The sequence below is a fragment of the Stegostoma tigrinum genome, chromosome 12 (assembly GCF_030684315.1).
Source record: "Stegostoma tigrinum isolate sSteTig4 chromosome 12, sSteTig4.hap1, whole genome shotgun sequence".
Taxonomy (NCBI): Eukaryota; Metazoa; Chordata; class Chondrichthyes; order Orectolobiformes; family Stegostomatidae; genus Stegostoma; species Stegostoma tigrinum.
Window position 1 is genome coordinate 27,987,255 of NC_081365.1, and position 26,138 is coordinate 28,013,392.

General features: G+C 39.9%; 1 protein-coding gene across 9 annotated transcripts in view; it reads right to left on the bottom strand.

Moving 5' to 3' along the window:
- tbc1d23 (TBC1 domain family, member 23) overlaps nt 1–26,138 on the bottom strand; it is an 83,186-nt gene that overhangs the window by 28,525 nt on the left and 28,523 nt on the right. For 3 of the 9 annotated variants that reach the window (XM_048540597.1, XM_048540596.1, XM_048540598.2), the window contains exons 2-7: nt 20,609–20,720; nt 17,232–17,337; nt 11,536–11,740; nt 11,197–11,320; nt 6,965–7,089; nt 2,689–2,735 (exon numbers count right to left, since the gene is read on the bottom strand). In XM_048540597.1, the coding sequence (XP_048396554.1) occupies nt 2,689–2,735; nt 6,965–7,089; nt 11,197–11,320; nt 11,536–11,740; nt 17,232–17,337; nt 20,609–20,720 (719 nt within the window). Of the gene's footprint in view, nt 1–2,688; nt 2,736–6,964; nt 7,090–11,196; nt 11,321–11,535; nt 11,741–17,231; nt 17,338–19,287; nt 19,422–20,608; nt 20,721–21,093; nt 21,205–26,138 lie in introns of those variants that run through there. The other 6 variants (XM_048540600.1, XM_059650227.1, XM_059650226.1 and 3 more) reach the window with 4 other exon arrangements.

Here is a 26,138-nt window from a genome sequence, read left to right on the forward strand (position 1 = left end):
AAGAAAATGGCATGAACTAGGTTTTTAAAGGTAACCATTAGACAGTATTTAAATAGGACCATAAAAAATTAAGATCACAAGATAACAGAAGAGAAGAAAGGTCATTAGGTCCACAATAATTCACACATCTACAAAGACTAGAAATTCTCTTCATTGTAGCAATAGTCCTGTTCAGGAATTTCATCTCCAGTACTCTGCCTGGAAGTAATTTCCTTGTATCAATCACTAGATTTGCAAAGAGCTTTGCATTATGCATTCTGAATTTACTTTTAAAAAGTAAGTATCCATGGCCTCTGGTGTTGTTCTCACATATTAATGTGAAGTACATCCAGATTTACTTTTCCATTGTCAACAAATCAAAAACTAAGTTGTAAAATCAGAAAATAGAACCAAGAAAATAAAGTAGGAGATTTTTTTTGACACCTAAAAGAAGCACAAACGCACATAACATGTCTGGTCAAGCCTGGCTGTAGGGTGTTAATATAAGCCTATCAAAGGAAATAAGCTTGTACAGATTGTATTTTGTTAATTTTCTATAGTTTTGGTTGTACAATGAAATGGGAAAAGGACCGTTTAAAAACGAATAATGTGCAAGGGTTTGGTGGCACTTTTTAGAATAAGTGTTGGTAATTTACTTAAGTGTTGTTTTCACTGTTTCTTATTAATGATGGTCGAAGTTTTGTTGCAAATTGAAAGGCACCAGGGAGTAGGCACAATGTAAAAGTTGGCAGTAACAAGCAGCAGTTGTCAATGCAAAGGCCCTCTATCTGCCAATAACTATAAGTGATTCTCAGATAGCTGAGCAATTTATGAATGTGAACTATAGTTTGGACAGAAGACTTTGGACCTACAGAAAAGGAGATGGCAGCCTTGTTTCTGCAGTAAAAGAAATATATATAAACCTGAAGAAAGCCAGTTTATCTTCTGTCATCAATTGCTCTAAGCTGTGGCTTTTAACCAATAAGTTAGAGATGTATTGTGAACCACATGCTCTGTGCATCCTGAAAACAAGTGACAGTTTACGGAGAAAGGAGATCAAGGATCAAGGATCAATAAGCCCTGGCAAGCCAAAAGATCATCGCTGTGGACAAGGATCATTGAGCCGCCTTCTCATTTTTTCCCTCCACCATAATCACTAACATTTGTGTGTGTCGGTCAGTGCCTGTTTACATGTGTTTTTTGAGAACTTTTATAAAGGAGGTTAAAACTTTAACTCAGAATTACATGTCGACAGTTTATAGTTGTTCAGGTGTATTTATTAAAATCAACTTATTAGCTAAAAAAGGGTCATTCTTGTAAAGTACTGCAACCTGGTTTCTGTTTTGCCAGTTTTCAAAAGACAGCTGAATTACAGAATTCTGAGTACATCGATAAAACTTTTGTGACAACTCCAGGAATAGTGGGGCTTGATTTCCAGTGTGGTACCTCCATGAGGGTGGCAAGCTACCTGCAAATGATTAGCAAATCCAGTGCTCCTTAGAAATTAAATGTATGTTTGCTGACATCAACGCGTGCGATATTCAGGGGGAGCATTGCAGGCGCCTTGGAGGTAAGAAATCAGGACTGAGGCGGGTAACAAAGGAGGAAGAGCAATCATGAGGAGCAAGGGAAAGGCGGGGGGGGAAACTGGGATTATGGGGAAGACCAGAAGGTAGGGCGGGGATTTGGGGGGTGTGGAGAAACAGAGAGAAAGAAAGAGTGAGAGTACAGGAGAGCGAGCGTGAGGACCTCCTGGCTCCTGCTTTTCCTTGTCGCATACCATGCCACTCATACTTCCTGCTGCTCCCACCCCACTTGGGGCCCTGTTCCTCTCACACCAGGGGCTTCAACCTCACCCAATCACTGATGCCAAGTTTAAAATCAAATTCTTCCCCTGTGCATGTTTAGTAACACATGTGTACATGACATCACATGTAAAGTCTTCATGATGATATCAGTGTTTGGACATGTGCATTTCTGAATGAGCATGCGTGGGTGGTTCCTCAGTTTTTGGTGTCAACAAATACTACCTTATTTCAAAAGGGTTTAGTACGAATGTTATCATTAACCCTCCATGCTCCCCCTGATGAGCTAGAAGTGGTAGCTGGAAAGGAACGCAGTGGTGCGTATTGTTGAAGTTTCAAGTTCTTATCTTTGTGATTCAGACATTATTCTCTCTTAAAAGTTGCAATTTGGGAAACAAAGTTCTCAAGCTGTATCTCTTTAAATGGCAAATGTTTAAAATACTTGATGTTCAAATTGAAAAGTATGTTCCAACACATTACTTTTGACACTTCTACTTGTTCAACAATAACTCAGATAAGTAAGGTAGAAGCCTCAATGAGATAGAATTCAAAGGTCTTCTCAAATTTAATTAACCTTAATTACGACAAATTTCTCAAAATTTTAAGCTATTTCAGTAAGTAAGGAGGCCTTTCTGAAAATTCAAACATGAGTCAACTGTATCTTCTGTCAATTAGTGGGAACAATTTCAAAATTATGTGCTGAATTTCTGACCTAAATATTGACAAAATATGATCACTTTGTCCATTATCTATAGTCTAGAATACAATATTGAAGCCTTTTCTTTGTGTGTTAAGTATTCATAATATTGAGCATGTGACATTTAAGGATTCATCACAAACAATACATGCAAATTTAATTGAAACACAAAGAAAATTATTCCAGGAGCATATCTGGAATACTTACGAATGAGGTCTGCCTTACATTCTGCCTCTTGAGACAATATAAATTCTCTGGGAAAGAAAAGATAGTGTTTAATCCAAAGACAATAACGGATCTAAGTACTGCAAATATACATGAAAGGGATCTTCAAGATAAGTCGTCACTGGGTATTCAGTTCTCAAATGATCCAACTAGACTGATAAAAGTTCTGAAGAGTGATACCAAATTTAAAACACAAACTCGTTTTTCTCTGTTCAGATGTTGTCAAACCTGCTGAGATTTTCCTGCATTGTGTTTGTTGTAGTTTAACTAGAAGGTTTTTCTTTCAATATAATTTAAACCTGCAGCAGCAGCAGTAAAACTATTAGATAAATTTGTGACCATTAGTCTTGCCTATGCTTGAAGTATGATTTCCACATCCATCATCTAAGTGAAATGACTCTCAAAGGCATAACTGATACTTGATTGACTGTAACCCGACTAGTCTCTTTTCTTAAACCTATCAAGAAACTTACCTTTGTCCAATGGTGATCAGAGATAATGGGAACTGCAGATGCTGGACAATCCAAGATAACAAAGTGTGATGCTGGATGAACATAGCAGGCCAAGCAGCATCTCAGGAGCACAAAAGCTCTGATGAAGGGTCTAGGCCCGAAACATCAGCTTTTGTGCTCCTGAGATGCTGCTTGGCCTGCTGTGTTCATCCAGCTTCACACTTTGTTACCTTTGTCCAATGCTGCTCAATTGTTGTCTCGCTGGATGGGACTACACTTGCTAGGTTCCATTTTTATTGAATTGCTGCCTAAGAATTACTTACGATGGTTTCTCTTCCCAATCTGTAACCTATAGTGTCCCCATAGGATCTTACCCTGGTCCCATCGCCTATTTCTCAAATACACAGTGCCCTTGGTGTCATCATCCAACAATAACATCACTTTCCACATATATGCTGGTGACACAATGTCCTAACCTCACTAACTCTCTCGACTGCTCCACTGTGACTAAACTATCAGACAGTTTATGCGATCTTCAGTACTGGATTTAAAACGAAACTTCCGCCAATGAGCACTGAACAAAGTCATTGGCTTCAGTTTTTACTCCAAACTCTATTTCCCAATCACTGACTCTCACTATTTCCCCAGAAACTGCCTGAGGCTGCATAAGACTGTCTGCAAATATTGCCTCCTGAAAGTGTACCCTCTGGGAACTGGAGATCATCCAAAATGTACTGTCTGTGTCCTAACTCCTGCCTACCCATCACTCACTGTGCTCATTAATCTGTTGGGGCTGGGTAGAGCAATGCTTTGATATTAAATTTCTCTTTCAGATGTTCAAATTCCTCCATCGTCTTGTTACGTTCTCTTACTTCCTACAGCCCCACAATCTTGTGATATCTGTGCTCCTCTAAATTTGGCTTCTTGATCATCCCTGATTTTGTTCCTATCATTGGCAACTGTAACTTAAGATATCAACATCCTCAATCTGGAATGATGAGAGTAAGCCAAAAGACTTCAATAAAACTGGTATTTTTTTCAGCAATGTGTAAATTCTACACTAACAAAAAATTACTGTTGGAGAGGTAGTCAGGATTAAAACAAAAACTTGGCTAAAGAAATGGCATTTTATTTTCATAAGACAGTCAATACAGCAGTAGAAAGGAACATTTTAAGAGAGTTTGAGTGTAGAATTGTACGGTTGAGCGATTTGTCATGAATGGTGGGGTGAAGGCAAGTAGAATGTAAAAAAGGCCTGTGCAGACCAAAAGTTAAAGGAGGAACCCAAAATTGGAGGTGCAGCATGCCCTTGAAGGGACTTGAGGGTAGGACTTTCAATTTAGTGTGTTGCGGGATAGGAAGTCAGCTTAGATTAGCAATGAAAAGATTGATACAACAGATATCAAATCCCCTTCCAAAAGAAACATGGATAAGGTTTTTGATGATAGCAAACTTAAAATGTTACAACTACAACACGAGGTCTCACTTAGTCTTGCATCAATTATTTTGACTGAGCTGTAAAGAGTACATTTGCTGACTGCTTTGTGGAATTGTGAACAAGTATGAGTGCCTGTCAATAATTCTCTGATAGGCTTCAGGTAGTTAAACAGCTTGTGATGTGTACGATACTGGGAGAAGCCCTCAAGACTGCTGGAAGGGGCAGACAGTAAAATACATAAAGACTGAAGAAGTTCAGTTTATTTCTCCTCAACAGTTGCTGTAAGGTCTGGCCTTTAATCAGCAACCAAGGGAGTTTGCAGTTAGTGCCCCAATTGCCTGTGCTTTTTGCGAAGTTTAAAAGAACTTGGAGAAAAGAAACTGAATAACAGGAAATTCTAGTGAGAAAAAGCATCACTAATATTCACTATAAATCCACTGACTCCTACAGTTACATGGACTATACATCCTTGCACCTTGCTCCCTCTAAAGACTCTACTCCATTCTCCCAGTTCCTCTGTCTTGGTCTCAAATGATCTGATGATGTAAGGACAAGGAACCTCTGAAACGTCTACCTTCTTTCTCAACCGAAGATTCCCTAGCACAACTGTTGACAGGTTCCTCACAACTGGGTCCGATCCATCTCCTGCACTTCAGCCCTCATCCCCTCTCTTCCCTCCAGAAACAGCAAAAGGGTTCCCTTCGTCCTTACCTACCATCCTACCAGCATCCACATCCAAATGATCATCAGCTGCCATTTTCATCACTCCAGCGAGATGCCACCGCCAGATACATATTCTCCTCCCCTCCCTTATCCGCCTTCTGCAGGGACCGTTCCCACTCTTCACGCTGGTCAACTCTTCCTTCGCTCCAACATCCCCCCCAACATCCCACCCCTCCAAGAGCCCTGCAGCACTTTCCCCTGCAACCGCTGAAGGTGCAACACCTGTCCATTTACCTCCTCCCTCCACAGTGTCCAAGGGCCCAAACACAACTTCCAGGTGTAGCAGTACTTGACCTGTGCTTCCCAGAATCTAGTCTACTGCATTCGCTGCTCACAATGTTCTCTCTTCTACACTTGGAAAATGAAGCATAGACTGGTTGACCGCTTTGCAGTACATCTATGTTCTGCCCACAAAAACGGCCCCAAACTTTCAGTTGCCTTCCACGGCAACACACCACCATGTACCCTGCCCAATATCTCTGTCTCAGGCTTGCTGCAATGCTCCAGTGAAGCTCAGCGTAAGCTGCAAGAACAACACTTCATTTTCCGCTTGGGGATCCTGCAGCTCACTGGACTCAATATCGAGTTCAACAACTTTAGGGCTTGAACTCAATGTCCTAGTCCCGCCACCACACACCAGGCCTTGTTATCATCGTCTGCCACTTATAGTCTGCATTAACAGCTACTCACCCTCCTAGCCAGATCATTATCAACTCCTTTGTCCAACTGTTCTTTTCTCTCTCTTTGGGGGTCTATCCTCGCCCACTCTATTTTCTGCATAAAAACTGACATTTTCCAAGCTACCATCAGTTCTGAGGAAGGGACACCAGGCTTCTTCAACAATTTCTGGTTTTGTCTTTGATTAACAGCATCACCAGTTCTATCATTTTTAAGAAAAAACATCATTTCATTAAGTCTTGTGAACCAATCTCCCAGGTCTTTTCCCTTCCACACATAACATGAAAGTTGGAATGAAGGCATTGAGTTTTGACCTGTTTAAGGAGAATGATACGTGAGAAAAGATGACAGTGGGAGCACGTGTGTAACTAATATTGTTTTTGAAGAGAGAATTAGTAACAACGGTCCAAAAAAAAGGGAAATAAGCAGTGGGTAAGCAAAGAGAGGCATTGAAAAGAATTAGTGTCTAAGGTACAGAAGTAAATATTTGAGCCCAGGAGCAGGTCAAATGAACTGAATGTGGGTCACATGGATGAAATGAGATCAGAGGATGGGCTGGAGAAGATGGCAAATAATCAAAGTATGAAGATATGATAAACGGGTGAGAGAACTTTAACTGTGTATTTATATGGTTCAGTATTAAGACAACATTGAAAAAGATGATTCAAATGCAAAAAAAGTCAGCCCTGTAACATGACATTTTACTTGAACAATGTTTGCATAGTTATTAGCTTTTTTAAATCAAGTACAAACAATACGTAAAATATTTCAGAGAAGGAATTTATAAAATTTAATGCCTTTTGTTAACAAACTTGAAAATCCAGATTAGGTAAATCTCATGAACGGAGAAACACAACATTATTTAGGTATCTATCTATCTATCCACAATATATAACTAAAATGTAAATGTTAAATTGACAATCTTGGCACTGGGGGAGAAAAGCAAAATCATAGCAAGGATACTTACTTTGCATTAACTAGAATGACTAACATGAGAAAGAAAATTAGGAAAGGGTCTGCTTGCTGAAGGTACACATCCCACATCAGCTGGGCAACATCTTCTGTACAACAACCAGCAAAGAGGCTTGCTCCCTTCAGAACAATAGACAAAAAAGCACAAATTTTTCATAATCTGAAATTACTAAAATTCTAAAATCAGAGCTTTATGGTAATTTATACCCATATTTCAGGAATACAGCCTTAAAAAAATCTTCATAAAAAGAGAATGATAACAATTTAGCTTATGGTATTAAATAGTTGAATTTATTTCAATTTATTATTTAAACCAGGATAAGAGTACAATTTTCCTAGATTTTGCTTTTTCAAAAAAAAAGGGTGAGGACAGGGCTTCGAGGCTGGTACTGAGAGCAGAGTGAAAATCCTCGACTCAGAACAGTGAGAGCGGGGTCACTGAGACATTTATGTCTCGGTATGAACTGAAGGCTGAGGAGGAAGACTGGAAGAGATCGAGAAAGGTAGAAGGAATAAGAGTTCAACTTCAAAAATAAAATGAACCTCATTTTGTCAACATGGGTGCTTCATTTTACATTACTATTTTTAGGCAGGCAGGTGCTTCTTGTCACTTGGGAATTAATTGTTTCTGCTTTTTTCAATCACCAACAGATGGCTTGAATTGAATACTCTAGCTATACCAAACTGTGTAAAAGATCAGTCTATTATAATAGAGTTATGAGATGCAAAACGGCACTGTTCTATTGTTAAGGGATATTGGGAAGGAAGACATTTATACTAGCTCTACTTCATCACTATCTTACTTGATCGCTCAACCATGTCTCTCAATTGTCAGCTCTTGTCTGGCATCCCATTTTGGATAAGCACCAATTTCCCCCAACTGAACATTAGGAACACCGACACCATTGTCTTCAATTTGCATGGCAGCCACCATTCCATTGCCACGGCTTTGAATTCTACACCTGGTAACTGTCCTAACTGGAACCAGACTGTTTGCCTCAAAAATTATAACTCATTATCCTTGCCATCCTAGGCCTATTTCCACTGCTTAATGTAGCCCAGCTCTATCCCTACCTCAGTGCTCATCAAGGCTTCTGTCACCTCGAGGTTTGACTATTCAAATTAACTTTTGGTTGGTCCCTAACTCTAACCGTGTAGTCATCAAAAACTTGACAGTCCGTATTCTCAGTTGCACTAACTCCCACTCATCCATCAGTGTTCCACCTAAGATGCAGCCATGCAGCAAACAGCATGTGTCAGGCAGGAAATAATAGTCTGCAGGGAAGTTATGTTCTCTTTGAGATCTGCGTCCTAGCACAAGCACATGCACGCCAGTGTGTTATTCCTAAACAGACTGTGCTCTGCAACATATCATCCACAGGTCGTACACAGTAGGTAGGAAATATGCTGCCCATTATCCTGATTTTGCTGACCAACACTGGTCCTGAGATCAAAAATGATTTTAAAACTCCCATTCTGGTTTCAAATTCCTTCAATCCTCGCCAGCTCTGTAATCTCCTCCAGAGATACAATTTTTTGACTGCAGATATTTCAGCATTCTTGATTTAATTGCTCCACCATTTGTGATCATGCCTTCAATTGCCAAGCTCCTAAGCTCTGGAATTCCCTCCTTAACACTCCTCCCTGCTTCTATTTTGGTTTTAAAGATGCTGCTTAAGACAGGACAATTCTCAAGAAAGACCAAAATAAACGGAAACAATATTTATACTGTATGAAAGGAGAATACTACTTGGTTGGCGAGAGTACACGGATTAGTAGATGCATTGCCATGAAGAATACACCATTCGTAATGACTGACAGCTAAACATAATCACTCAAAGAAGCTATGGCCATTTGCACAGATGCATTATATCATGGCGATCTAGACCTGCCACCATTGTGAGAAACAGTATTCATTAAGCTTTGAACTCCACAAATCATGTAAGATCAAACAGACGGTTTTGCCAAGGGATCCCCAATAGACCCAGTTTACAAATAATCTCTGTGGGGAGCTCCATGGAAAACACGTCTGGGTGAGTTGCTCTCTTCAGAGGGACCAATGCGCTGAATGGCCTACTTCCATTCTGTAGGGACTCTATGATACTATAGTTCTTACTCAGATCATTTCTGCCCTGTACATCACTGAAATTCGTGAATGAGTTTATAATTGGTTAATTTTGGGCCTGAATGTGTGTCAAGTCTAACCCAGATTAACACATTTTAAACGTTTGAGCAATAGGTGAAACCAGTGGTTTTATGCTGCTACTATGCAGTAAAAACACTACTGGTGGTTGCTGCTATCAGGATGCTGCCCTCAAGCCAAAGAGATAGTCAGCCTGTCACACCAATGACTAATGCAGTGTATGAATTTCAGTGCGTGTGTGATGCCAAGTATGTAGGCTTACAATACAAGATTGGCAGATTGCATCAAACAGCATATCCCATTGGCTGGTTGCATCAAGGAAGGTACTGACCATACTCAAACAGCCTGCACTTGCAAAATTCAAAACAGTGCCCAACATGAGGTACAATTTCACAAATGGTTTATTTAGCCAATCCTTCAGCAGAACAGCACAGTGCAGGCCCTTCGGCCCACAATGTTGTGTCAAACTTTTACCTGAAACCTAAGGTCTATCTAACCTCCAACCCTACGTTATACTATCATCCATATGCCTATCTAATAGCCACTTAAAATGCCCCTAATGAGGCCGACTCCATTACCCTCTCCGGCAATGCATTCCACACTCCTACCACTCTCTGAGTAAAGAACCTCCCTCTAACGTCTCCCCTATATCGATCTCCATTCGCTTTAAAACTATGCCCCCTCATAATAGCTACCTCCACTCTAGGAAAATGTCTCTGGCTGTCCACACTCTCTATACTTCTGATCATTCTGTACACCTCTATCAAGTCACCACTCATCCTTCCTTGTTCTAAACAGAAAAGCTCTAGCTCTCTCAATCTTTCCACGAAAGACCATCCCTCTATTCCAGGCAACATCCTGGTAAATCTCTGCACCTTTTCCAATGCTGCCACATCTTTCCTGTAACGAAGCGACCGGAACTGGACACAATATTCCAGACGTGGCTGAACCAGGCTCTTGTATAGCTGGAGCCTAACTTCACGGCTCTGGAACTCAATCCCTCTATTGAGGAAAGCAATCCTGTCCAGACTCTATGAAGAATTACATTGATAATCAAATTAGGATCATGACTGAGGCTCACAGTGCGGCAGTGTGTGTTCTGGAAACTATGTAGAATATTACACAGGGCCATATTCTTCGTAGACAGAAAGAACATGCATTAACACTGCGATAATAGGAACTGCAGATGTTGGAGAATCCAAGATAACAAAGTGTGAAGCTGGATGAACACAGCAGGCCAAGCAGCATCTCAGGAGCAGGGTCTTGGCCCGAAACGTCAGCTTTTGAGCTCCTGAGATGCTGCTTGGCCTGCTGTGTTCATCCAGCTTCACACTTGGTTATCTATATATTTTTTCCCTTTACTTTGGTACTTCTTGAAAATTGCCCTGATGAGTGCAAGATAAAAATGCTTTGAGAAAATGCATTATTTTTCAGCAATACTTAAGTTCTGTACTACCAATTGACTAATTACATTATTCTGTGTCATGCTGGAGTGCTTGGATTGTTGCAAAAACAGGGTAATGTTTCTACCCATCAGAATGCGCAGGATGACTTGAATTCTCAAATAATTTACTGATAGCCCGTGATGTTAAAATTTATACCAGGAGCCACTAGTTTGAGAAAAGCCAAGGACACGCTCCAGTAAAAGAAATTCATTTAAGTGGATACAAAACAAAAAAGCATTAGTTAAAAGCAAAATAATCAAAGCCTTTTTCCCCTTTTTTTGCAAAGGACAGATAGGACCTGCATAATGAATTTAAGTATAATACTTGTCAGCTTCTATCAACAGTAAAAGTGCATTTTAAACAAAAGAATCGTATCAGTTAACTGTAAAATCTGTACATCCAAAATTCAAAATACCAGTCTAAGTTGCCAGCTGGATTGAAAAATAAGCCTACATTTAACTGAACCCAATCTTACCAAAAATACAGATTTTGTGAAAAGGCATTACTTTCGTGTGTCATTATTGTATCCACATGTAGAAGATTTTGTCAAACCGTGTCAGACATTCAGAAAGGGGTTTTACGCTACAAAGTGACCGGAACGCTGAAAAATGTCTTTTTTTCAAAAACAGATGTATTTACCCAGTTGATTGCATACGAGTCTGGAGTAATTTTCTTTGTGTCAAGAAAAGAGCAAAGCTCTGGTTCATGATACTGCAGAAGAAGCCTGAAGAGGTGGAATGGTCGACCCTTGGGGACACAATCTCTGTTTAAAAACAAGGATTCCAATGTTCAAAACAAAATTTCAACTTGACATACAGTTGTCTATGTTAGCAGGCATTTCGCTTAATATTTGTTATCACAATGAAAATACTTAACTAGCACTAATTAATTAATTACCATTGTAAGGTAGAGAATGGAGATATGTTGACCATATGCTACACAAAACAAAACTGGTTCAGCTGATATTTGTGTCCTTACCTAGGTATATACTTATTCATGATGGCATAGAAACAGTTATACAAATCATTTCGTGGCAATCGGAGTGGAACAAGAGGGTTAAGCAGGTCGGTCCAGCCAAGACTCTGGGTGTATGTGATATTTCGGGATTTGCAGTAGAATGTGATCACAGATTCAACATCTGAAAGTAACTGTGCCTTCTCCTCTTCTGGTATTGAAAGGTAGTCTACAGGTTGGAAGAGTGAAATATTAATGAACAAGTCAAAATCATCAGAAATGGAAGGAAACAAATTTAGTCCTTAAAGAAAAAAAGCAGCACACATTTTTACAAAGGAGACCATAATTAGTGGGGCTACCAGGATGTGTAAAACCACAGGCAGGAGGATTTCTTTGACTATATTGTCTTCATTTAGATTACAGGTGATCAAAGACAGTGTAGTTGTCTAAAATGTCAGTTTGATATGAATACCCATGTCTGTTTTCATCAATTTATACCCTTGTTATGGGCTAGACTAAACTCTCACAATATATTAAGACAGCCTAAACCCTAACTTTTTCTTATTTTGTAGGCAAGTACCAGTCGTTGTGTGCTGGATGCAATTCAATTGGTGAGGCTACCAGTCTTGAAGCATAGCACATTTTATTCATACGCTGTTGTCAAAATACAACAAAAGAAAGAAGAAATTGGAATAACTCACCTAACAGAATAATGGATTATTTAACTAAACAGTAACTGCTCTAATATAGTAATATTCCATAAACACACCGTTGACAAAGGCAAATTCAGTAAAACAGATTGTTTCACAAGCAATTCTAGGAGCAAGAAGAGGCCCCCTTACTTCTAGCTATAACACTCTCACCATTCTCTGTTTGGAGTTGCAATCAATCAAAACTTTTGCTGTTCGAGATTTCACATTCTTGTAGAATGGCTGTTAGCATCCACAATTGGAATGATCTGCTCAAATTTTAAAAGTATCAAACCCAAATCCCACTTGCCCACTTCTGCGCTGAATTGTTGCTGATTGAGGGGCAGGAAATGTAAGATAAGTTGGAAATGTAGACATTTTAAAGCAGCTGGCAGCCTCTGACCTGAAGATTTCCCACTGACTTCAAAACTCCATTGTTGGGAAAGCGAACAAATTCCAAGCCCACACTCATTGGCAGCAGTGATCTCCTTGGCAGCCCCATCAAGGGCACAACAGCATCAACAGACTGAATTTGGCAAAACCTCGACAGGCAGGAAATCTCCTATCACCAACTGGTAAGATCAAATATAAAACAAAAATGAAAAAACTCAGAGGGCTGAGAATCAGAAGGGAGTCCTCTCCGGGTACACTGTGGGACTTGCAATCACTGCTTTCCCTTCCCTCTGTAATCCATTGAGTGGAGTTAAAACTAGCCTGCATGACAAAGTGAAAGCACATTGTGGCTGGAACAACAGAGAAGAAAAACAGATTCAATATCAAGCTTCAAGAGCCCAGCAGCTGCTACTGAAAATCTAAAACTCAACAGCCTGGTTCTATGGGTGCTTGCTCCACCCAGACTGCTTCCACTGTCCCTAGTTTTAAAAGGAGAACCCAAGGCCTCAAAGCTGTTTACTTTTTGGGGTTTCAGTGGACAGCTCTACATCGATCTTAAAACCTGTCCTCCAAAAAAAAAGGACAAAATGCACCTCGTAAAGCCATAGTATTATCACAGCTCTATGTAAATTAAAGCACTAGAATTTAATAACATTTATATCACCTTTTCCGCAGTAAGAGATTGCCATGCCAGAATGGCACAGAATAACATCAGATAACACATACAGAACTGACCAGATGGCAAAACATTACCTCACAAGATGCAAGGCCGTCACCAATTTGTACTAAGACTGAGAAATCAGGGCATGAGAGACTGTACCAGAAAATGAAGAATGCAGAATAGATTTCAACAAGAGCAGACAAGTACTTGTAAAAGAAAAAAAAAATGGAGGAGGGAGTGAATGAGACTAAGTGGATAGGTTTTTTTTTAATCCAGAGAACCTGCGCTTAGAATTACCATATGGCTTTCTCATGTGCTGCAAAATTCCATTTCCCCCTTAACTTTCAGAATTTTAAAGCCAAAGCTTACAGTCAACCATATTTCTTAACTTATCCAGTTCTTTCTTTTACGCTTTCCATTTTGATGATGTTCTACGCAGATGATCTTGGAAATATAAAGGCACCTCTCTATTGATCATGACCAATGGTAATTATATAGTTCTTTTAATGTATTTTTGATTATGAACTGAAATGGGAAGAGAATGGTTTTAAAAACTGAAGATGGTTGAAGGATCATTGCACCTTTTAAAAGCGAGTAATCCCCCCATATTCATTGAAGGTACATTTTACACAACTACTTGTACAAGCAGTATCGGAAGCTGAGTGTGTAGATGAGCTGGAGTCAAGGGCATGTATAATGGAGCTCTGGCTGACAACAAATAGTTGATTGGTCTATGAATTAGTGACCAGTTACTGATGACAAGAGCTTCTGTTTTTTGTGCCAGTATGTAGATCATCCTTCTAGACTGGGGCACTACTTGACCTATACCCAGGGAATGATGCTGGTCAAGTGGTTAAACTATCTGTGGACATTTTGGAAAGACTGACCATAACTCTGTGCTTCAAGGTCATCATGGGAGGCCATAAGTATAGTGCCCAAGTTAAGTGTCAAAATTGGGGAAGGCCAATTACAATATCATTAGACAGGGGAGCAAGTCCTGGGAACGCTGGGCGTCAAAGGTCATTACAGCTTGATAAAGAAAAAGGAGGATGCATATATTAGGTACAGCGCATTAAAAACAGGGAGGCCATTCAGAAGAGTGTGTGGGCTGGAAAGTACTTACAAAAAAGCAATTAGGAGGGCAAAGACAGGCCAAGAAATAATTTTAGCAGATAGGATTAGGGAAAACCTGAAAACATTTCATTAGTACATTAAGAGCAAGACCTGAGAAAGAGTGTGGCCCATTAGAGAGGAAGAAGTTCAGTCTTCAAGGAAGCAACGGTGATGGCAGCAGTTAGAGGCCCACAGCGGGAGATTTGGTGGTTAGCGACAAGGTGGTTGGTGTGCCCAGGCAGAACTCTGGTGATTGACAGCATCATGGAAGTGACTGGGGACCTGGAGTGGCTTGTGGTGCTGTGGTTGACGAGCTGAGATGGCTGTCGGTGGCAGTATGGCAGCACAGAAGGGTGAGGATCGAGAATTCGAGCCCGACATGGGACAAGTCCAGTGCAGAACAACTGTAGGCCCATAGCTAAAGCAGGACTGTAATTTGAAACTTTTAACTTTACTTCTTATTTACTACTTTACATTGAGATAACTGTAACATTGAACTTATTTCTTTATTTTTCAACTTTTTACCTAAGAATTTGCTCCTAGGTATATTGTACTTAAGATGGCACCCATTTGGCAATATTGTAGACTTTTCACTGTACTCCTGTATCCCTCTACTTGAGTACACGTGACAATAAAACCCACTTCAATTCAATTCCAACGGGTAATCTGCACAGAGCCAGTGGGCGTGGGTGAAGTATTAAATGAACATTTATTACCTATATTAATGAAAAAGAAAGATATTACAGCTGAAGATTTCAGTTGGGATGGTGAGATTTCAGAGATTGGATTAGTATTGGATTAATAAGGACGTATTAACAGACATAAAAGGTGCATTAATCTCCCAGATATGATTAGATGCAGCCAAGGCTGCTATGGAGACAAGGGAGGAAATTTCTGGTGGTCTGGAAGTTAATACTTTGCCGGCCACAGACGAAGTGTCAGATAACTGTGGTATAGCTAAAACGGTTCTTTTGTTCAAGAAGGGTGGCAGGGATAGGCTAGGCAATTACAGACCAATCAGTTTGATGTCAGCGATTGGGAAATTATTGAAAACAATTCCGAAGGACAGGAGAAATTAACACTTGGCAAGGCAGGGATTGATCAGGAGCAGTCAACACAGATTTGCTGGAAAGAAATCCTGTCTGACTAATTCAACTGAGTTTTTGCCATGGTGACTAAATATATTGATGTGATAGTGCAGTTGATGTGGTTTACATTACTGAAATCAATGTTTTTGACAAAGAAGGCTGGTCCAAAAGATGAGAGCCCATGGGATCCAAGGCAAGTTGACAAACTGGATCCAAAATGGGCTTGCAAGTAGGAAGCAAACAGTGATGGTGGATTTTTGTGATTGGAAGCCTCTGACTAATACTGTACCACAGGGATCAGTGCTGGGACCGATCTGTTTGATTTGTACATTGAATTTGATGTTGATGTAGAAGGTATAATTAGGACATTTGAACACATGAAAATTTCTGGTACTGTTGATAGTGAGGAGGATGACAGATGGAATGTAATCCTGATGAGTGTGCGGTGATACAATTTTGGGAGGTCTAATAAGGGAAGGATGTATACTAGAAATTTGTGGGTCCCTAGGGATACTGAGGAATAAAATGGACCTAGGTGTACAAGTCCATTGTTCCTTGAAGGTGTCACCACAGATAGACAGGGTGGTAAAGATGGCATACAGGATATAGCAGCAAGGAAATCTTGTTACAGCTTTATAAAACATTGGTTAGGCCACAGATGGAACACTGTACATATTTCTGGTTGCCGCAATATCAGAAGGATACGATTACACTAAAGAAGGTGGAGGAGATTCACCAGGATGTTGCCAGGGATAGAAAGTCTCAGTTATGAGGACAGACTAGATAGTCTGGGTTTTCCCAAGAGTAGAGGTGGTAGGTGGCTCAGTGGTTAGCACGGCGCCTCACAGCATCAGGGAACTGGGCTCAATTCTACTTTGGTCGACTGTCTGTGTGGAGTTTGTACATTCTCCCCATGTCTGCGTGGGTTTTCTCCGGGTGCTCCAGTTTCCTCCCACAGTTCAAAGATGCGCAGGTTTGGTGGACTGGTCACGCTAAATTGCCCATATTATTCAGGGATGTGCAGCCTGGGGAGGGAATGGATCTGGGTGGGATGCTCCAAGGGTCGGCGTGGGCTTGTTGGGCCAAAGGGCCTGTTTCCACACTGTAGGGATTCTATGAATCTAGTGATGGCTGAGAGGGCAATCTGATTGAGACATACAAAATTATGAGACACAAAGACAGGGTAGGTAGTGAGAATCATTTCCCCATGTCAAATGTGGCGAAGACCAAAGGGTATAAGTCTAAGATGATGAGTAAGTGATTTAGAGAGGATTGGAGGAAAAAAAATTCACTCAGAAGTTGGTAGAAATATACAATGTGCTGCCGGAGAGCGTGATGCAGGCAGGTTCCCTCACAACATTTAAGAAATATCTGGACATAGTTGGCTACGACCAAGTGCAAGTAAATAGGATTGGCACTCTATGGTGTTTATTGATTAACATAGACATAGTGGGCTGAACAGCCTGCTTCTATGCTGTATAACTGTATGACCAGTACTTGCAAATTCCTTCCAAGACACACCATCCTGACTTCAAACTATCTCAGGGCTCCTTCACTGTCGCTGGATGAAAATCCTATAAGTTACTCCCTAACAGCATTGTGGAATCCAAGAACTGGATTGATTCATGAAGGCAGCTAACCGCCATCTTCCACAGGACAATTAAGTATAGCTAATTAATAGAGACGAACTGGTGATGCCCACATCCCATGAATAACATTTTTCAAAATCTTGAGACACAAACTCCCTGCTTTACAAAAGTTACTTAATTCACTCACCTATGAGTTTTTGGCAGTCATCCTGTATTAATGCCTGTTCAGGTAGATCTAGAGATCCATCCCATGATCCTAAGCTGCCCACCTTCCCTGCTACATTTAGTGAAATCTGAAATGGAGAATGGGTTAAAATGTAAAAAAAAATTAAAGAAAAGAAATTCAATGGATACAACATGTTTCATATTCAAATGCTTTTGAAAGACACAGTTACTCTCAATGTAAGCAAACTTGGTAGATAATTCACATATGCCAAAGACACATAATGAATGAGATAAATGACCTGTAGTCTGATATCTGTAATATGGTTAAGACACAAATATCAGCCAGAATGTGGGGGAAATTTCTCTGAACAATCCCATTGGATCTTTCACATCTATCTGAGAAAACTAAGGAGGTCAAGAGCAGGGCAATCCCTCAGTATTGCACTGGGATGTGAAATAAAATCCATTTTCTGTATAGAAGTGTGTTGTAAAATCTAGTGCCTGTGAAAATCATAACCATTAAGGCACATGGTATTTTATGGCTAGTTACATTTGATGCTCCCTAGAAATTGTTACAAGATGCTTTAATAAGTCACTTAAATTGATTCAAAGATCAGCCGTTTTTTGTTCCAGTTATTGAGCAAGGAGAAGAGGCTCTATGAAGCTAATGTGATGCTGTTAGCAGATGCACTGCAGTTGGACTTCAAAGTTGCTGCCCGTTAGTTCCATACTTCTCAGATTTGAGAGGTCCTGTAGGTCATCAAGTCAGTTGCAGCGTTAAATGACTGTCAGAGAAAATAGTATGCAGGTGAATAGGATGGGGAAAGAGGGAGAGAGAGTTGAAGCTGAAGTCAGTTGAAAAATCCATTGCCACTTCAGTAAAGTTTGTAATCTACCAAGAAGCTAAAATGTTCAGGTAAACAAATGCTCATGAATTCTGCAAAGCTTGTGAGAGGAGATTCAATAGTCAAAGCATGAGCAGTCTTTGAGGCAGTCTGATTTGGAGGATTTTAACAACATTCAGAGGCTAAATCTTTGAAAATGAAGACTTGCTATCTCTTGTGAAAGAGGCAAAACTTCATGAAACAAACAGAATGCTGGTGAATTCAGCAGGTCTTGCAGCACCTGTGAATACAGAAATAGAGTTAAGTGCCCAGAATGACTCGTCTTCAAAGGTGTTGTAGACGGGATCTATTGAACTTGAAATGTTGACTCTGTTTCTCTCTCGCTACATTTTCTGCTGGACGCAATGAGATTCTCCAGCATTCTCTATGTCTGTCACAAATTTCCAGCATCTTGCTGTTATTAAATCTTTAATGAGGTTTGGCTAAAGTGGATCTGACTTGACTGCATCGGCTATTTAAAGTGTTCTGTAGGGTTTAATTCTAAAATGTTTGAGAATAAATTGTACTTGCATATTGTACATTATTTTGTTCCTGGAACTTTGTGCAATAAAGTTTGTGCTCTTTGTTCAAATCTATGAAATCTTGCAGCTTTATTGTCCAAGTTTGTCGAATCTTTAACTTCATACAATTAAACAAAAAAGAAAGTTTCTGCTTTCTAACCAGATGGAAATATAAATTTAGCAGTCTACTTAATACTGGTTTTGATTGTTCATTCAAGATTGAACGTTAGGACTTTACTTCATGACCTTTAAGTCATAGCTGAGGACTTTACAACCAAGGTAAGGCATGCCTCAAGGATCAGACTACCCTGCATAAGAATACTTACCATTAAACAACTGTTATCAAGTTAATCCTTTCTCAAAGAAATGACATTTCAGGAGTTGTAACAGAAATTAGAGTAAACAGAGTCTAAAATACAGTATAATTATGCAAGCTGTACATTTAGGTTTATTTTGCAGAAACATCTTATAAAAATATACTTTTCCATCCTAAAATTTTAAGCTTCTATTGGTGTACAGTTTCATGGCACAGGAACAGGAGAAATCCAGTTAATCCCTAAAACCTGCTCTACAGATCATGAATGGTCTGCATCCTAAATCCACTCACCTTAACTCTGTATCACAATATTTTTGGCATGCAAAATTTTATTAAACTGAGATTTACATGTATTACCTGAGCTAGCATCTACTGCTTTGTAGAACATTGTGTCGCCTTCTACCATTCATGAAGGGGAGGTATTTACTACCTTCTCTAAATGGACCAGTTCGGATTTTAAGGCTCTGTCCCTCTGTCCTGGACAATCCCATCTGCAGAAAACAGAACACTCCACCTGCCTCAAATGTCATAACATATCTGCACAGAAAACAGATACACTCCCTATCCCATGGACAACTACCCATCCCAAACAGACCCTTACAACTGACAAAAGACCCACCTCTGGCTGGGACATGACTCCCTCAAACACACAGCAATCTGCTGTCTCCCCCTACGTAACATACTTAACCTCAGTTACTGTCAAATTGGATTTTGGAACATTTTATTTGCTAAAATATGCCAAATATTACAATAAAAAGGGAATGTTTTGGCTTTGAACACTGGTCCTGCATTAAGGACTTCACAAATCATGACTCCGGTCTTTGTCAACTTGAGGTCTTGCTTGCAGAGAACCTTGTATTTTAGATGTATGCAACCTGATGTTCTTGCTCTGATCTCAAGCCTGTTACAGAGCACTTTCTGCAGGGTACAGCCATCATCCATTCAGCTCACCGGACACAGCCAGCAAAGTGTGAAGAGTACAAATGCACTAAGGATTCGTGCACACCAGTGCACTTCCACATTTGGCATTGTGTCTTGTTAGGAGAGGCCCTATATTCTTCTGAGGTAGTGGAGTTGCAATGACCATGTAAATCTTATGTATACAGCAGAAATCTCCCATAAAACTGGCGTCAGTGAGAAACATTTTTCAAAACTTTTGAAAGTGCATGGCTACCATGTCCATATATTTTTTCTTTTCTTATAAAAGCCAGAAAATGATCAGAAGTCTGGTTGACAGTAGAAGACAGTCACCCTGTGCTCATGTGTTTTAGTCTGAGTCATTGGAGAAAATTTTTTCAGGTATATTTTAGTTGTTATCTTTCTCTCTAACCCAGAAGCACTGAGGCCAGATGAAGCACAAGCATTTCTTTCCTTGTTCAGATTAGGTGAACCTACAAAGAACAACAAATACGATACCATCTGGCTTGAGAGACTTTGGACCAAAGCATTTGGTGATTTTCCTAACCAGCTAATAAAGGAACACATGCAAAATGGCATTTCTAATGTTTGAAAACTTAAACATCAGTTAGTGGCAAGTCAGACAAATTATTACAAAGTTAATTATTGTGCACTTCTGGTTTGCCCAAGTGAAATATTAAACCAACGTCTGTGGTTTCACTGCAGTAGAAATAGTAATAGCTCAAAGTGGCAAATATTATCGGTACTATTCATAATTTACCTTCCAAACTTTGGCTCTTTGGTCTGTGGGTATGCATCGTCCTTGAATTATGTTTCTTAGTGTTTCCAGGTCATAGCCGCCTTCATCTAATGCTTCAGCTAGGTCTTTGTCCCTAAAATAAAATTAAAAATTTAAGAGTTACGACATGAATTGTGGGATTATATTTACATATAAACTTACAAAACACATTACTAGCAAAGTTCACTTTGGTCAACTAAGGAGCAATAAATCTGGCAGTGGGTTAGCCTAACTTAGGTTTGGAACATCCCATCACTGACTGACCTCTAAATACTGGAACAGATTTCTGTTTAATATCAGTACTTGACTTGTTCGGATAAAGTTGACTAACAAAAAGTACAGTCACACTCATTCTATAGAAAAACAAGAAAGTTGAAGCATACAGTAATTATAACAGAAACAAAAATGCTGGAGGCATAAGCTGTAGCTTTTGTACACCAAATGCTTCGACATAGAAACTGCCTGACCTTCCAAGTGCTTTCGATCTTTTTATCCCCTCGCTTCTATTTCAAATTTTTCAGCATCCACACTATTTTGCTTTTGCTACAATGGGAATACAAAGTAGTAAGTCAGTATCTCTAAATGTATACACTTTATCCAAATTATTGTCATACAAGAAATGACAAATATATTTCGAAGAAGGAAATTTTTGAAAAAATACGGCAAACATCTACTGCAATAAGCAACCAAATATTAAACAGAAAACCTGCAGTTTTCAGTGTGAGCACTACGATTTTATGCAAAAAATTTCTGTACACCAATTTCCTTGCGCATTCTGCAAAACACACTGCATATATTACAATGATGCTTTTGTTTCTGCAGCAAACAACATAGGCAGCATTGATGAAGTATACAATGTTGACTCTGTTATGATGATCATCTGATCTTTTTCTCTTCAGGTTTATGTGATACTTTCAAACTCAGATAAGGATATTGTCAGAAGACATTAAAATATGTAACAAGAGCTAAACCAGCTGCATCATAACTTCTTACAGGACAGAAGAAAATGTATATCCAAAGACTTAAGTAATCATTGTGAACGCACGTGAAGTTAATACAGAATTTCCAGGAAGTATTTAAAAGAATCTTAAAAAGTTGCCAATACTTAATTTTGAATTCACCTATCAATTCACCTATCAAGTTTATAAATCCTTTTTATTGGCTCAATTTTGTATTTTTAAGCTTATAAAACATTTAGGGAAGTCTGGGATCAAAACCACAAGCTCACCATGTCGTAAGTCACTTTACACATTTAATAGTATTTTGCAAAGAAGTGGTAGCTGAATTGATAACAATACATGAGTTTGCAAGAATTGTTACAAGGCATTCAGCAAGATTTGGAAAACATAATAGCAAAGGTAGCATCACAGATTCAACATTGGTCAAGGATCTGAAAACTAAGATTTAAGTTATTGTGCATTGCTTTGATTGAAGGCAGCTTGGGTGTGACATACATGTTCGAGCTATAAGTTCTGCACATACTTCTATTTCCTAGTACATCTAGCTGAAATAATATCACCTTTTAACACGTTTGCAGCAGGGTTTGGTGAACAGTAATGACTGTAAAATTCTTCAGAACATATCTAGGTAGCAGGATAGGCCAATATGGACATGACATACTATTTTGAGGGAAGAACTTGGAATTTGTATTAAATGTTGTGATGAAAACAGAGAAATGGAATATATTTTTAAACAAAAGACACTGAAGGATCTGGATCAAGACAGAAAATTAGGCATTCAAGTTTTTACTTAATGCCTTGAATGACAGCAAGGATTAACAGGCTATATTTCTAAAGCTTCAGACGGCCATGATGAAAACTAAATTTAAACACAAAGAAAAATACAGAAGCAAACTATTGATGCTGGAAATCTGGGAAAAATGGAAACATTCAGCAGGTCAGGCAGATCTGTTGAGAGAAACAGTGAAGTTTCAGTTCATCTTGACCTAAAAAGGTTTACACTGTCTCACTCCACAGGCGCTACCTGGCCTACGGGGACATAGAACAATAATAAAGGCCAGTGGTGAAATGGGTTGTCAATAGGAGAAGGATCCCTGCTCTGTTTTCTTTTAAATAGGGTCAAGAGAGCTTCACCTTTCTTTCAAAAGAGTCGAGGTAGCTCTACTGTGTATCTAACCTTCTGCTGCCCTGTCCTGGGATTGTTTGATATTGCTATGAGAAAAAGGGGGATGATTTGTTTGAGCTATTAATTTGACAGATTTACTTTTAAGAGACAGAGAGGATAAAAATGTTCCCCCTCCCCCCCGCAAGGGGAAGTGATGCCCTAGTGGTAGTGTTATCCGACTATTAATCAAGAAACTCAAGTAAATGTTTTGTGAACTCAGGTTCAAATACTGCCACAGTGGTATTCAAAACCTACCTGGAATTAAGAGTCAAATGAAGACTGTCACTGTTGACTGACAGGAAAAACCCATCTGGGTTTACTTATGTCTTTCAGGGAATAAGCCATTCTTAGCTGGTCAGGCTTACATGTGATTCCAGAGCCACAACAATGTGGTTACCTTTCAACTGCATTCTGAAGTGGCCAAACAAACCACTCAGTAGTAAGAATTGCCACAAAGTCTCAATAAAGATTGAGGTATCAATCAAGGTGCCGGACAAAAATGGCAAGTGCAGTCTTGCCCACCCTGTAATGTTCTCCTTATGAACACCCGGAGGCTAGTGTCAAAATTGGAAGAACTCTCTCATAGATTAGTCAAGCAACGAAAGAGAACACTTGACCTTATCCTCAACATGCTCTTTGCAGGTGCGTCTGTGAATGTTCACCGTTGATGACATAATTGTTTAAGAGCAAACATTGCACGTTCCTTGCAGAGATGAAGACATTAACAACAGCTTACATTGTGTTGTGTGTCATTGTCGCCATGCTAAATAGGATAGACTTTGATCAGATCTAGCAATTCAAGACTGGGCAAAAATGAGGTGTTATGGCACATCAGCAACAGAATTGTATGTCACTACAATCTGCAACTTCATGGTCTAGCATATCTTTCATTCTACCACGACCATCAGGCTAGGGGATTAACCCTGGTTCAGTGAACAGTGCAGGAAGGCATGCCAAGAGCAGCATACCAGGCATACCTAATCATGTGGTCTCAACCTGGTGAAGCTACCAAACATGACTACCTGCCTGTCAAACAGTATAAATAGTAACTGACAGACAGAGATAAGAGATCCGTCAACTATGGATCAGATCTAAGCTCTGCAGTCATATTGATGGAAACAGACACATTAGCCTCACTCATGCATGATACCCTAAATTAATTTAGTCCCATTTACTAGTATTTGGCCCATATCCCACTAAATCTTTCCTAGTTATATGCCGTTCCAGATGCCTTTTAAATATTGCAATTGTACCAACCTGCACCATTTTCTCTGGCAGCCCATTCTATACATGCACCACCATCTGTGTGAAAAAGTTGCCCCTTGGCTCCCTTTTAAATCTTTCCCCCCTAGTTTTGGGCACCCCTAACCTGGGAAAAAGACCTTGAATACTCACCCTATTTTTGCCCCTCATGATTTAATAAACATCTATAAAGGTCACCCCTCTGCTTCCTAAGCTAAATGGAAAATTGTTCGAGACTATTCAGCCTCTCCCTATTGTTCAAACCCTCCAACCCTGGCAACATCCTTGTAAATCTTTTCTGAACCCTTTCAAGTTAAATAACATTTTTCCTATAGGGGGACACCAGAATTGAACACAGTAATCAAAAGTGGCCTAACCAATGTCCTGTACAGCTGCAATATGACCTCCCAACTCCTATATTGACCAATAAAAGCATCCTGCCACCCATCCACTCAGGAATGGTGGTGGACAACTAACACACTGGAGGAGGTGGTTCCACAAATGACCCTATCCCTCAATGGTTGAACAGTCTAGCACATCAACGCAAAAGACAAGGCTGAACTGCTCCCAACAATCTTCAGCCTGAAGTGCTGAGGGGATGATCCATCTCTGTTCCTCCAAGATCTCCAGAATCACAAAGGTCAAATGTTCTGAGGAAGGGTCACTGGATCCAAAACGTAAACACTATTTTCTCCTTCACAGATGCTGTCAGACCTGCTGAACTTCTCCAGCAACTTTGTTTTTGTTCCTGATTTACAGCATCCACAGTTCTTTCGGGTTTTAATCACGAATGTCAGTGTGCAGCTAATTCGATTCACTGCCCATGATGTCCAGAAAATGGCTGAGGCACTGGATACTGCAAAGGCTATGAGCCCTTCAACATTCTGTAACAGCAGTGAAGATATGCTCCAGAATTTGCCACACTCCTAACCAAGCTACTCCAGTATAGATATAACACTGACATCTAACTGTTAAAGTGGGAAATTGCCCAGGTATATCGTGTAGACAAAAAGCACTCAGCATGATCTGTACAACACTAGCTACAAATGGAAAAGTAAACATGTACAATATGCGAGATGAAAGTTACAGCCCTTGACATCACAGCAACATTTGACCAAATGTGACACAAGGGGTCCTAGCAAAACTGGAATCAACTGCAGTTAGGGAAAACTCTGACCACTGAAGTCATACCTGATACACAGGAAAATGGTGATTGTTGGAGGTCACTCATTTCAACTCCAGATATCTCTGTGGGAGTTGTTCAGGTTAGTGTCCTCTGCCTCACCATCTTCAGCTGCTTCACTGACCTGCCCTCCATCCTAAGGTCAGAAGTGTCAATGTTCACAGTTGAATACACAACATTCAGCATTATTCACGATTTCTTAGGTACTGAAGCAGTCCATGTCGAAATGCAACATATCCTGGACAATATCAAGGCTTGGGCTGAAAAGTAGCAAATAACATTCCTGGTACACAAATGTCAGGCATTGACTATCTCCAAAAGAGACAATCCAACTGTCATCACCGAATCTCCCACTATTAATATTCTGAGAGTTGCCAATAACCAGAAACTCAACTGAATTAACCATATGAATATTGAGACTACAGCAGCAGGTCAGAAACTAGGAATAGTGCAGTAAGTTACTCCTCCTCTGACTCCCCAAAATCAAGAAAGCATGAGTCAGAAATGTGATGTAATACTCCCCAGTTGCCAAGGTGAGTACAGCTCCAACAACATTCAAGTAACTTGACACCACACAAGACAAGGCAGTGCACTTGACCAGTCTCTCTGCCAGTGATGCTCAGTAGCATCAGTGTGTACTATCTACATGATGCACTGCAGAAATTCACCAAGACTCCTTAGACAGCACCTTCCAAACTCATGTCCACTTTTACCCAAGACAAGAAGGGCAAAGGTAACAGATATAATCAGGATACCAACCACCCTCAAGTTCTCCTCAAGCCACTCACCATCCGACTTGGAAATATATCACCATACTTTCAGTGCTAAGATAACAAAGTGTGAAGCTGGATGAACACAGCAGGCCAAGCAGCATCTCAGGAGCACAAAAGCTGATGTTTCGGGCCTCGACCCTTCATCAGAGATGAAGTGCTCCTGAGATGTTGCTTGCCCTGCTGTGTTCAT